Here is a 13,779-nt window from a genome sequence, read left to right on the forward strand (position 1 = left end):
GGGTCAATATGGACCTGGGGTGTCTCCTTTGAGGAGGGCTCCAATGGTCCCACATCTGGTAGGTGCTGGACGGTGGACCTAGATTAGGTCAAATAATTTCTCAGAAGCAGCAGAGTCCACAGTTGAGGGCATGGGTCCTGGCATGCTGGGCTCGCCCCTGCCTCAGTTCCATCATGTGTGACATGGGCATGATTGCTAGTCCCCTTCTTGCAGGGGGATCCAGTGACAGAGTGATTGTAAAGCACTGGTCCCACAGCAAACATTTGGTATAGATTGGTCTGAAAAAAGCAGGGAAGGAGGGTGTGAGGGAAGAAAAGAAAGAAGACCGGAGAGCTCTAAGAGGCCTCAACAGGAATGAAACTCGGGTGTCAAGAGGGCTCTCTGTGCACTCAGTATCTTCTGCAGTCCTTACGCAGCCACATGAGGACACTCAGCACAGAGCAGCCTGTGTGTCCCAGAGACTGAGAGAAGTGAAGTCGTGTCCCCCAGGCCACCCGGCAAGTTGGTGGCAGAGCCAAGACCTGAGCTACCCTTAGGCAGGCCCCATACGTACCTGCTTCTCATGTGACGCACAGGGAAATTGAGGCCTGGCCCCACCTCCCTCTGTTGCCCTGCTGTCCACGTGCCCAGGGGAAGGGATTTCCAGGGCTCACCCAGAGTGGCATTGCCGGGGAGGGACCAGATGCCTGGGCTCCTGGGTTTCCCCAAGGGGACGGCCCTTAGGAATCCTGTGCCTCCTCCACCGCCACCCGCTTCACAGAGGGTCATCCGGAGCCGCAGCCAGTCCATGGATGCCATGGGGCTGAGCAACAAGAAGCCCAACACTGTGTCCACCAGCCACAGCGGGAGCTTCGCGCCCAACAACCCCGACCTGGCCAAGGCAGCTGGAATAGTGAGTGCCCTCCCCGTGCCCAGGCCCCTGTCCCTCCCTGAGGGGGGCCCTCAGCTCTCCTCTGCCTCCTGAGGCCTGGCCCCCCTCTCTCTGTTGCCCTGCTGCCCACGTGCCCATCCTAGGCTCTGGATTTGGTCTAGCCACTGCTTTCCTTGGGAGGGGGGTGAAGTGCCCAGGCCAGGACACTGCGGTGCTGACAGCTTGCAGCCTGCGGCCCCTTCCCAAGCTCCTTGGCCCTCCCCTCCTCCTGGCCCCTGATACATTGAGGTGTGACTTTCCGCAGGTCAGCCCTGGGGCAGCCTCTGTGTCTCATTCCTTATTGAGTATCTATTATCTGTTTGCTGGGGACTGGGCTGCTGTGTGGGCACCTACTGTCAAGCCTTGGGTTTCTGTGGGCACCTACTGTGTGTCAGGCTGTGGGCACCCACTGTGTGTCAGGCCCTGGGCTGCTGTGTGGACGTGCACTCTGTGAGCATCTACTGTGGGCCCGGCCCTGAGTACCTGTGAGCACCCACTGTGTGTCAGGTCCTGGGCTGCTGTGTGGGCATCGACTCTGTGAGCACCCACTGTGTGTCAGGTCCTGGGCTGCTGTGTGGGCATCGACTCTGTGAGCGCCTACTGTGTGCACAGCCCTGGGCTGCTGTGTGAGAACCTACTCTGTGTCAGAAAATGGACTGCTGTATGAGCACATTGTGTGTGCTAAGCCCTAGATGTCAGTGAACACCTACTGTGTGTCAGGAAGTGAGCTATTGTATGGGTACTTTTTCTGTGAGCACCTCCTACTGTGTGTCCGCAGCAGCCAGGGCCTCTGTGGTGTGGCTGCCTATTGTGTGTCAGGAATCTGGCTTCTGTGTGAGCATCTCCAGAGGGAGCACCTCCTGTGTGATCACTGACCGTTGTCCAGGTTCTGGGATTCTGCTGCTCACACTCGGGAGTGCTGGGCACATGGATGAATACGGCCTATGGCTGTGGGCCTCACTGCTGTCCACTGCCTAGTGGCCACCCCAGGACACTGCACCCACTGCTGTGCTCTTCACCCATCTATCCATCCATCCACCTACCCACCCATCCACCCACCCACCCATCCATCCATCCATCCATCCATCCATCCATCCACTCACTCATCCACCCATCCACCCATCCATCCATCCATCCATCTCCATTCATCCATCCATCCATCCATCCATCCATCCATTCATCCATCCACTCACCCATCCACCCATCCATCCACCCATCCATCCATCCATCCCCATCCATCCATCCATCCATCCATCCATCCACTCACTCATCCACCCATCCATCCATCTCCATCCATCCATCCATCCATCCATCCATCCATCCACTCACTCATCCACCCATCCATCCATCCATCTCCATCCATCCATCCATCCACTCACTCATCCACCCATCCATCCATCCATCTCCATCCATCCACCCATCCATCCATCCATCCATCTCCATCCATCCATCCATCCATCCATCCATCCATCCATCCATCCATCCATCCTTTATTGACTGTCTACTGCATGCCAAGCCCTGCGCTCAGTGCTGTGAGGCTATGTCACATGGCAGGAGGGAATTCTCCCAACCTCTGCTGTCCAGCAGTCACCAAGCACACTGTCATGTGAGAAGCAGGCCCAACCTCCCCCCAACCTAGTTTTATCAACCCCTCCCTTCCTCTCCACCAGAGTGACCCAGCCTCCTATGGGTGGCCGAGAGGGGCCCCAGGGACAGGACCAGGCCAGCAGCACCCACCATGGCAGTAATTGGACCCATTTCTGTTTTGTTTTTGCACAATTCTCCCTCTCTCTGTGTTTCCTCCTTTCATTCCACTCTCTCTCCTTGTTTTTTTGTTCCCTCCTCCCTTCCCTCTCCCCCTCCTGTGGCCTCTCTGCCCTTTGGCTCTCTGTTTCTCCTTCCTTCTTGCCCCTGTCTTTTTTGCTCCCTCTCCTCCTTCCCTTTTCTGCTCTTCTCACCCTCGCCTTTTCCTTTCGGCCTTCCCCTGTCTTCCTTCTCCGTCTCTGACCTTCCCTGGGCCTGTCTCTGTGTCCTTGCGTCCCTGTCTCTCTGGATTTCCTTCTGTGCCTGTCTGGTGTGCCCTCGCTGGTTCACGCGTGTCCCTGTCTCCGGGTAACGGTCTATCTGTCCATCTCTCTCCCTGTCTCACCTGTCCTCTGTCTCTCCTTATGCTTCTCGCCTTCCCTTCCCCTGGCCCTATCTCTCCCATTGCCTCCCTATCTCTCCCGTTGCCTCCTGCGCCATTCTCGTCCGTTTTCTGTCTGTCTTCCTCCTTTCCCTGCCTCTCCTCCTCTCTTTGTCTCCCTCCTACCATCTCTTTCGCTCTCTGACTCTTTCTCTGTCTCTCTCTCTCTGCCCTCGCCCTCTGCTGCTTGCCAGTCATTGCTTATTCCTGGGAAAAGTGCGAGTAGATTCGGACGCCGGGGCAGTGCCATAGGCATAGGAACCGTGGAAGAGGTTGTCGTCCGCGGGGCCGCCGGCTCTGGAGGCTGCCTGCACGCGCTGTTCTCTGCTCGCTCTCAGGACGGAGGCCATATTGGGGACGTTGCCCCTCTGCCCCCGGGACAGGCCCCAGGGCGTGCGGGATGGAGTGGCGGCAGCTCCGATGGCACTCAGCACCTGCTTTGGGGCCTGGTACCTGTGCCAGAGCCAGTGCCCCTCACCAGGGGCTTCTGGCCCTGCCTTGGCCCCTGGGACCCTGGCCCAGTCCCTGCCAGGATCCGGTACCCAAAGGCCCTACACCCAGCCGCACGTCCCCCAATATCGCCGGTCTGCATGGAGCGCCATCCCTCTCCTCTGCCCTGACTCCTCCTCCCCGCCACGAACTGGCCTGGGGTCCTACCCCTTCCTGCCTCCAGAGAAGCTGGGGGCAGGCTTCTGGGGCCTGGGGCATCCCAGCACAGTGTGTGGGAAGCTGGGGGGGGGTCTTCCAGCTACTGGGCCAGAACCTCCCCCACCCAATTTGGAGGTTCCAGGAAGGGGCCCCAGCTGGCACGGGGTGGGGCTTGGGTTGCTACACCACGCTCTGACCACCGCCCTTAGGCTGCAGATCCCGCAGAGCCCTGCGGGGCAGGGAGCCGTAGCCATTCTGAGGACTCGGCCTCCTCCCACCCCAGCCCCCTCAGGACCCTGCCCTAATCCTGGGCCTGTGTTGGCGGTCCTGCTGTGTGAGCTTGGGAGAGCCCCTTGCCCTCCTGGGGACTGTTTCCCTTTCTGTGAACTGGGAGGCCTATCTGGGGATGAATATCTTCTCTCGTTCTTTCTTGCTCACCAACTCTGCTTCAGGGCCTGGGGCAGCAAGGTCCCCAAAGGGGATGTTGGGGGGCACTGGGGCTCCCAGGGAAGGTGGCACTGAGTTGGGGCCTCTCCTCACAGTCACTGATTGTCCCTGGGAAGAGCCCCACGAGGAAGAAGTCGGGCCCGTTCGGCTCCCGCCGCAGCAGCGCCATTGGCATTGAGAACATACAGGAGGTGCAGGAGAAGAGGTGGGTGAGGGGGGGACAGTGCCCCGTTCCCCTGCACCCCCATCCCTGATCCCCATTCGGTGGCAAAGCAGAGCAGGCAGAAGGGAGTGCCCGCCCCTCTGCCTCTCTGTCCCCACTAGTGACAGCTGTGTGGTCAAGTCTCTGCTGTGTGTCGGGCACCAGGGCCAGCACGTCACCTAACGTGCCACATGCAGATCAAGAAGCCGTAGGTCAGAGGGGTCAAGGGGCTTGCCCAGGTCACACAGCCAGTGATGGGCAGAGCTGGGATCTGAGCCCTGATCTGTCTAGGGCCAGCACCCATGCTCTTCCCACGGCCCCAGTGCATGTGGGAGGGCGTAGTGCTGATGTTTGGGGTGGCCACAGATGGGCCTGGGGGTGAGCGAGTGTGGGCAGCATGAGGGCAGTGAGCCCAGGCCAGCAGCAGGGCTGCCCCCGGAATTCCGAGGCTAGCTCCTGGGTGTGAGTACTGCCTCCGTGGTACTAACCACGTGTGACCTTGGGTGAGTCACTGAGCTCCTCTGAGCCTTACTGTCCCAACCTGGAAAAGGGACAAGAACACAACCCATGGCATGGGGCTGCTGTGGGGACCTGGGGCGCTGCATGTGAGGCCGGGGCCAGGCCCCCTGAGAGGGCTCCAGGAGGGGAGCGGGCATTGTCCTTGCTGCTGCCAGAGCTCCACGTGCTGTGAGTCCTGGGTTCAGGTCTTGGCACTGCCACGTCCTAGCTGTGCGTCCCTGGGCAGGTTCCTTATCCATAATGGGACAGCTGTACCTGCTCCTGTGGAGAGGACGTGGGAGGAGTCCCATCCCTGTCCCATACAGCCCCGTCAGTGCCAACCCCATCACTGGCCAGGCTCGCCAGGGAGCCCACAAGACTGCTCCAGGGCTGGCCCTGAGGATAGGGGTGTGGGTATGAGGCAGGAGGCACCGTGACCCCCCTCACCGCCTGGGCCTCATGCTACCCCTGATGCCGGGCCCGGAGCTGAATCCCCCCGCTGCCCCCGTGTGCCCTGCAGGGAGAGCCCTCCGGCTGGTCAGAAGACCCCAGACAGCGGGCACGTCTCACAGGAGCCCAAGTCGGAGAACTCATCCACTCAGAGCTCCCCAGAGATGCCCACGACCAAGAACAGGTTGGGGCTCAGGGCACGTGGGGCTTGGGGGCTTGGGAGTGGTGAACCGTCCTTCCCCTCCCCTGCCTGGGCCCGGGACAGCCCAGGAGCCTTGACTCTGCCACAGCAGGGTGTCAGGGGGGCCTGGGCATTCTCTGGGGCCCTCCTTTGACATATACCCACCGAACGCTTTGTGCACGCCCAGCCCCGCGCCCGGCTCTGGGGCACAGAAGTGCCCTGCACATAGGTCCCCGCCTCACGGCCGCAGGTCCACTAAAACATGGCCTCATAAGCTGTTTCCAGATCATGGTGATAGGAGGAACCCGAAGCAGGGTTGGGGGGGATGAAGAAGGACTGGGGGCAGGGGTGCTTTAGATGGGTCCTCAGGGGAGACACCTCCATGGGGTGACATTTGAATTGGGAATGGAGCCAGCCCTGCTAGGACTGGCACGGCAGAGAGAAGAGCATTCAGGTGAGGAGCTCGGCCAGTGCAGAGGCCTGGGGCACACTCCAGGGACAGAAAGAAGGGTGGCCGGGAGTGGTGGCGTATGCCTGGAGTCCACCTACCTGGGAGGCTGAAGCAGGAGGATGGTTTTAGCCCAAGAGTTTGAGGCGGCAGTGAGCTATGATCATGCTTGTGAATAACTACTGCAACTGCACTCCAGCCTGGACATCATAGCAAGACTCTATCACTTTAAAAAAAAAAAAAAAAAAGAGTACCTGAGGGGCTGGGCCCAGACAGACATTGTGACATTGTGCTGGATGGTGGCAGGAAGGAGGTTGGAGAGGGGGGCAGACACTGGCTTATAGCTTAGCAGGCTGTAAAAGAGCTTTGTCCTTTTTTTTTCCTTTTCTTTCTTTTTTTTTTTTTTTGAGACAGAGTCTCGCTCTGTCACCAGGCTGGAGTGCAGTGGCATAATCTCAACTCACTGCAAGCTCCGCCTCCTGGGTTCTTGCCATTCTCCTGCCTCAGACTCCCGAGTAGCTGGGACTACGGGCACCCACCACCATGCCCAGCTAATTTTTGTATTTTTAGTAGAGACGGGGTTTCACCGTGTTAGCCAGGATGGTCTCGATCTCCTGACCTTGTGATCCGCCTGCCTTGGCCTCCCAAAGTGCTGGGATTACAGGCATGAGCCACCGCGCCTGGCCTAAGAGCTTTGACTTTTATCCTAAGTGTGACAGGAAGCCTTGGGAGGATTTTAATCATGAGGGTGATGCTTCAAGAAGCTGACCGAGGTTGCTCTCTGGAGAAGAGGCTGGAGTGGGGTGGGATGGAAGCAGAGAGGCCAGTGAGGAAGCTGTCCCTGCATTTGGTGTCCGTTGCCTGAGTTGCCTCTGTGTTGGGTTCTGTGGGGATCGAGAGGACTCAGCCCAGGCTAAAGAGCCGAGTAGGCAAACAGAGAGGAAAGGATGGCAGGGGCAGGGGAGACACGGTATGCAGGAGCCAGCGTGGGGAGGGTCATTCTCACCTTGGGAGGAGGAATCGGAGAAGGACTCCTGGAGCTGGAGCCCTAGGCTGATTTTTGAAAGGCACATTTGCTTTTCGGGATTTGAGAGGACTGAGACTCCAGGCAGGAGGCGCGGAGGCCCTGAGCATGAAAACCTTGTGGGGTTAAGAGAGTAGACTGTGGAGTTGCCTGGACCTCATCCACTGCCCTCCCACCTGTGCTGAGTGACCCTGGGCTGTGTGCCTGCCCCCTCTATGCCTGGCATCTCCTCATCTGGAAGATGGGTATAATAATCATAGTGATAAGATAATTCGGGTAAAGGCACGTAGAGCAGTGCCTAGCGCAGAGTGGACGTGCAGCCGATGACGTTAGTGTCACTAATCGCTGCTGTTTTTGAACATCAGGCCAAGGACATTGTGCTTTACCTGGGGAAATGGGGAACCAGGAGAGGGTTTTGAGCAGGGGAGGGACATGGTCAGATTTATGGATTAGGAAGGACAGCGGGGGTAGGAGGAGGCTGCAGGGGGAGTCTGGGGGGCTCAGAGGCCCAAGGATCTGTAAGGGGTCCCCAAAGGTGCTTGGCTGCTACAGGCTGGGCCTCCCGGGTTGGGGAGGGCAAGGGAGTGAGGGCCTGGCCCAGGAGGGGCTCGGGGTGGACACCGGCTAATGGGGCGCTGTCTGTGGTAGAGCGGAGACCGCCACGCAGAGAGCAGAGGCGCTCAAGGACTTCTCCCGCTCCTCATCCAGTGCCAGCAGCTTCGCCAGCGTGGTGGAGGAGACGGAGGGTGTGGACGGAGAGGACACAGGCCTGGTGAGAGGCTCAGGGGGTCGGGGGCTCCACAGGAGCTTGGAAGGGGGCTCCTTGCTGCCTGGAGATGCCCTGAGTAGAACCACGAGCCTGGGCGTGGCTGAGATGTGATCAGGGGACCCGGCCCAAAGGCGCAGTGCAGACGAACCCTCCCCTGCTCAGAAGCCTTCCATGGCTCCCCAGCACTGTCCACAGAAAGCTCAGTTTCTGGAGCTCTTGGAGATCTGGTCACTCCCTTCTTCTCTAGTCTCCTCTCTCACCACTTCAGACATTCTGGACTCCCTTGTGGCCCCCCAAGCCTCCCAGGCTCACTGCACCCCTGGCCCTTTGCACGTGTGCCATCTCTTCTGTCTGGAACACTCTTCTGCCGCCGCCTCCTTTCTTTGCGAGGCTGGCTCTGACTCATCCTTCTTGACTGAGTCTCACACACCTCCTTTTGAAAGCCTTCCCTGATTTCCTAGTCTCAGGGTAGGTTAGGAACCCGCTTTGCATTCTCACAGTCCCTGGGCTTTGCCCGGAACACCCTTTGTCATTCTTCATTCTGTAAACCATCAGTGGGCCCCTGTTCCTTGCCAAGCACTGCCCCAGATACAACAGGTGCAGCTGGAAACGGTGCCGACCCAGGCCCTGCCCGCTGCGGCACAGAGTCTAGAATTACAATGGTCTCTTCACAGCCTGCCTTGCCTCCCAGATACCAGGCTCCTGAGGGCAGGGCCCATGCCTGATTTATGTCAGTGGCAAGCCCTGGAGAACATCAGTGAATGTTGGTTGAATGAATGAGTGGCAGTGGGTGGTGTGTGCCCGGGTCTTTGCCTGCCCTGACTCTCTCCTCCTGTGATCTCCCTGGGGCAGACATGGCTAGGCCCGTCCTCTTTGCAGGGGGTACAGGTGGGGGATTGTAGAGTGCAGAGAGGGAGAGGGGCTGGGAGGGAGCCCTAGCCAGTGCCAAGGGCATGGGCTAACCTCCCTCCCTCTCTCCACCCCCTCCCCAGGAGAGCGTGTCGTCCTCAGGAACACCTCACAAGCGGGACTCCTTCATCTATAGCACGTGGCTGGAGGACAGTGTCAGCACCACTAGTGGGGGCAGCTCCCCAGGTATCAGGACAGGGCAGCTTCCCCACGAAGCAGGGCTACCCTTGGGGTAGGAGGGGGACAGGGCTGGGTACCAGGTCCCATGCCCCACACAGTCGGTGTGTGATGTGACTGCCCCTGCCTTGGAGGACAGCGGGCAGGTCATTGTCCAGCTTAGGGTGGCTGGGCGGATTGGAGGGCTGGTTTCTTCTGGAAGGGTCTCGGAGGATGATGGGGGATGGCAAGGAAGAAAGTTAAGGGTGGGGTTGGAGCGCACTGGTGCCGACCGCCCACCTGTGCCCCCGTCTCCCTGGTGCCTCCCCGCGGCCAGTGAGGTGGCTCCCTCCTGCCCCCCTCCCCAGGCCCCTCTCGATCACCCCACCCAGACGCCGGCAAGTTGGGGGACCCTGCATGTCCCGAGATCAAGATCCAGCTGGAAGCATCTGAGCAGCACATGCCCCAGCTGGTACGTGCAGCCTCCTGGGGCTGGTGCTGAGGGAGCCGTACCCGGGAGGGGATGAGCTGGCGGGGAGGCTGGGAGCTGAGGCTGGACCAAGAGGTCCCCCCAGGCCAGGAGGGGTGGGGCTCGCCCGGCCTGGACACAGCCAGTGACTTTGCACACCTGTGTCTCCCGCCCCGTTGCCTCTCCCGTCTTGCCGCCTGCCTCACCACCACTGTCTGCAGGGCTGTTAGCCGGGCCACCCCCTCTGAAGGTGAAGCTGAGCAGGTTAGACCCAGCCCTTCAGCTTGTGTTTGGTGGGAGAGGGTGGGGGTGTGTGGGGGGCTGAGGTGATTCCTCCCTGTTGCTCTGTCACCTCTCTGGGATGGGAGCTATGTGTCTGGGTTTGAGCCCCTGGCACTCAGTTGCTGGGTGACTTGGGCAGGCCACGGCCCCTCCCTGCGACCTCTGCCCTTATTGTTGGAGGATTTGATGGGAGTGTGAAAGGGACTTGGCAGTTGCCGGGTGGCAAGAAGTTTCAGGGGTTCCCAATGGGATAGAAAGACCCAGAGCCTGGAATTCCAAGGGTGGGCCCCTCTCCTAGGGTGGGGTTCCCTGAGGCAGGGACTTGGCAGAGTTGGGGCACACTGGTGCCAGCCACCCACCATGCCATGTTTCATGGTGTCTCCATCCCCCATTGCCCTGCAGATGAGGCCACAGAAGCACAAGGGGAAGGTGCCGTGTCAAGCCCAGGCAGACGGGACCTCTGCCCTGAAGACCAACACCAGCCTGTGGGCTGCCCCCTGCCTCCCCACCCTCCCTGTGGTCCACCCATCTGGGCTATCTCTGCAGGGCAGAGCCGTCCAGACCTGGGATCGGGGAAGCTGCTGGCATCATCCCTACCCCCAGCCTGGGGGTCCGGGCTGGGGCGGGGATTGCTCAGTGGAAGCAGGACTGGGGGCCTGGCTTGGGCCCACCCAGGGCCTCCATCACCCCTGAGCATCCCTCTGGACTCAGAGGGAACAAGGTGGGAGAGAGAGATTGAGACAGTTCCGTGCGGCGAGCTTACCCCCTGGAGGCAGCACGAGGTGGATATGATGTGTCGGGGAGTGAACACTGGGATGGGAGCTGGATCCTGGTTTCCGATTTGGGTTCTGCTGTGTGACTCTGGGCAAGTCACTCTCCCTCTCTGGGCGCTTCTGCTACAAATGGACAAGATTATTTCAGAGGTCACTGAAGACTGTGATTATATGCACCTGCCCTAGAAGGTGGGATTTTCTTCCCAGGGACCTCCTGTCACCCTACCCTGCTTCTTGAGGTCCCTGGAACCCCAGGTGGGCTGAGGGGCAGGGAGCTGGCTGTGCCCAGTGTGCCTCCTGGACCCTCCAGTTCTGCCACAGGTCTGCCAATGCCCTGTCCACTGCCTACATGTGACAGACAAGTGACCCCCTCATGGGGGATGGGGACCTACCTGACTCCTCAGCCAGCACCCAGCTTAACCCCTGCCATCCCATGCTGGGCCCTCTAGGCCAAGAGTCTCAGCTGGCCGAGAGTCCAGGCCTTGCCTCCCCCGACCGCCATGGAGGGGGCAGCCAGGCACAGTTGCTGGGAGCCCTTGTGTGTCTGGTCACACTTTTTAGGCGCCAAGCCAAAGGCCAGCCTCCCAGCCCCAACACCCATTTTGGAAGCCCCTGTGGCCGTGTGGATGTCGGTAACAGTTGTATAAAATAAATTCTATTTATCGCTATTGTACCCAGAGTTGGGCCTGGCTTTGTGTGAACCGTGGCCAGATTGACCCCAGACAGACGTCCAGGGCTGCCAAGGTGGCAAGGAGCAAGCCTATCCCTATCAGAGTTGCTGGGCCTGGGGACACCTCCAAAGCCAAGCCACCAGCAATGTGAGCACGGCCCGTGGTTTCCTCCCCGGGGTACTGTCCTTCCCTGCACCCTGGGCCCCTTCCCCACTGCAGGAAGAACATGGCTGTGCTGTCAGGCAGACCTAGGTTTGAGTCCTGGCACCATCTGGGTGGGTGGCGTTGAAAAACTTACTAGCTTCTGTGAGCCTCAGTGTTTCCTTTTGTAAAACAGGAGTGGTAGTGTTTCTCCCAAGGGTTTGTTGTGAGGATTCAATGAGCTGGTGGGTATCAAACATACACACACAGTGTCTGGCACACATTAGGTGCTCAATTAATTACTTCCTGCTCCTGTTCTCATATTCAGTGAATCCCCTTATATGGCCACAAGGGGGCGCCAAGGGATCACTTACGGGACCCGATGGGGGCCCAGGAGATGGGGATGAGTCCAAGATCCCTCTACCAGGAACTCACAGCTGGGACAGTAGGATGATGGGTGATGAGGGGCAGCTGGGGACAGGAGAGGTGTGTACCAGCAGGGCCTGGGGGAATAGGCGTCAGGGAAAGTCCCTGGAGTTGCTCCCTGTTCCTGAGATGGCCTAGGGAGGAGGGACCCTGCAGGAGGGGGCCTCGAGTAAAAGGCGGGGAGGCAGAGCACCCCTGGAACCGGGAAGGTGGCAACCAGCTCCAAATGGTGGGAAGGTGACAATGGAGGGGACAGGGAGATGGGCAGGGATGAGGCCAGAGGCAATGTGGCCTTGAACTCCAGACGGAGGGGCCAGGGCTCTGTGACAAGGGTAGGGGGAGCCCCGGGCAGCAGCGGTAGTTGCTGGTGGAGGCTGTACCAGTGGAGGCAGGAGGGGACCAACGAGGCTGTTGATGGGGTAAGAGGGTAGCCAGGAGGACGCTGAGAAGGACACCAGGCAGGCCTGAGCAGGGGGACCAAGCGCCTGATGGGTTGTGGGGCTAAGGGGAGAATCGGGAGGCTCCTGGGGGTACAGACTGGGACTTGGGTGAATGAGAGGACTCCTCCCTCTGTGGCAGGACCACAGAGGAGAGCAGGTCTGCGGGGTGGGTTTGGGGACATTTGGGAGCAGGCACCAAATTGGGCTCCGAAGGGATCAGCCGTGCCTTGGCCTCCCTGACAGCTTGGCAGTGCCCCCCAGCCCCTGCTGGCCCTGCCCCCTTCCCAGGCACCCCAGGGGGTTGTTCAGGGAGTGCCACACTTTTCCTGACAGGGCCCTTCTGTGACCCTCTGATGCCTCAGGCCACCCATGGGTGGTGACTCACACCCAAACCCCAGCCCCACCCAACTGGGTTTGGCTCTAGGCTGCTCTGGACCCAGTGAGTCCCCTGTGAATCGCCCACCCACCAGCCTCACCCCTGCTCCTTATCCCTTAGTTCCCCCTCTGTGGCAGTCCTCTGCCCTCTCTCCTCCCGCCCCACCTCTGCAGGGCCGGCCGCCACAGTTCAGCACCACGGTTAAGAGCTTCTTCAGAGTCAGCTCTGAGCTGCTTCGCCTCCTCACTCTATGACCACGGAGACATGATTTTGGCTCCCTGGGCCTCAGTTTCCTCATCTGTGCAGTGGGGGTGCTGACAGCCCTGCCCTCGCTGGCACCCTGGCATGAGGATTAAATGAAGTGACATCTCATAACGTTCTCGGTGCAGCCCCAGCACATGGTGGGCTCAAAGAAGAGAGTGTGCGTACCGGGGGAGGGGATCAATGACGTCCGTAATTCAGAACACGTGGGGTCCGCTCTGTGCGTGGAGGATGCGCACCTGCTGGGCCCAGCACAGGTGCCTGGATGTGAGGCTTTGGGAATGGAAGGCGTCAGGTGCTTCCCTGGGCCTCAGCTTGCCGGGTTTGCCTGGGGTCATGATGCTCCCATAACAGAGCTGGCAGGGGAGGTCCCCGGCTTGTCTCCCTGTACTTAGCAATGCACCCCCACTCCACTCTATCCTGCAGCTGAGACGGAGCAGTAGGGGCTGCCGTGGCAGAGCAGATGGGCAGCTTGGTGGGCAGAACCCGCCTTTGCCCCGTCCTTGTCCAGCTGGTGCCAGACCGTCTGCGGGAAGGAAGGCCTCTGGGCTGAGTTTCACCCCACCGCACCCCTCCAAGCTCTGAGGTGGGGTCAGGGGAGGCTGGCGACGGAGCGGGCCTCTGGGATCAAAGTGTCCAGTGCTGTTTCTCTTGTGCCTGCGCCAGCTCTGTGCTCGCCCTGGGCTCTGAGGTGGGAGGGCGAGCCGGGACACTGTGACTGGAGGCTGGAATTAGGACTTGGGCGGGGGGTACCAGGCTCCGGGAAGCGCTGGACTCTGCTTAGAAATTACTCTCGTAGTGGAAACAGCAGCCGGGGGGTTCCTCCAGATGCAGGAGGGAAGAGGTCTCCCATGGACGGACTTGGGTGTCTGGAAGACTTGACCTCCCCCATCTCCCCTGCCTCACAGCAGCGGCCTCCTGTCTCTCGGAGTCTCCGTTTCCTTACTTGGAGAATGAGGACAAGGCCCCTACCTATTGCTCTGAAGAGGCTGTCTTGGCCTCTAAGGTACCGGGATGGCTGCTGGCACAGAACGCATGCCCAGTACAAGGGGGTCCTCCCCTGCCCGCCCCCAGCTGGGGTGTCCCTGGACATCCATGGCCAACCCTGGGGCA

At 60.0% G+C, this 13,779-nt stretch overlaps 1 protein-coding gene across 50 annotated transcripts in view; it reads left to right on the forward strand.

Annotated features, from left to right (window-relative positions):
* RAP1GAP (RAP1 GTPase activating protein) overlaps window positions 1-11,024 on the forward strand; it is a 74,164-nt gene extending 63,140 nt beyond the window's left edge. For 9 of the 50 annotated variants that reach the window (XM_028838425.2, XM_077970957.1, XM_077970923.1 and 6 more), the window contains 8 exons: window positions 761-892; window positions 4,286-4,395; window positions 5,411-5,524; window positions 7,642-7,765; window positions 8,755-8,857; window positions 9,196-9,299; window positions 9,518-9,560; window positions 9,981-11,024. In XM_028838425.2, coding sequence (XP_028694258.1) covers window positions 761-892; window positions 4,286-4,395; window positions 5,411-5,524; window positions 7,642-7,765; window positions 8,755-8,857; window positions 9,196-9,299; window positions 9,518-9,526 — 696 coding nt within the window. In that variant the 3' untranslated portion in view covers window positions 9,527-9,560; window positions 9,981-11,024. Of the gene's footprint in view, window positions 1-760; window positions 893-3,289; window positions 3,545-4,285; window positions 4,396-5,410; window positions 5,525-7,641; window positions 7,766-8,754; window positions 8,858-9,195; window positions 9,337-9,517; window positions 9,561-9,980 lie in introns of all 50 variants that reach the window. The other 41 variants (XM_077970989.1, XM_028838412.2, XM_077970982.1 and 38 more) reach the window with 18 other exon arrangements.
* Window positions 11,025-13,779: the final 2,755 nt, after the last annotated feature.

This window comes from Macaca mulatta, chromosome 1, assembly GCF_049350105.2.
Source record: "Macaca mulatta isolate MMU2019108-1 chromosome 1, T2T-MMU8v2.0, whole genome shotgun sequence".
In the NCBI taxonomy this organism is placed as follows: domain Eukaryota; kingdom Metazoa; phylum Chordata; class Mammalia; order Primates; family Cercopithecidae; genus Macaca; species Macaca mulatta.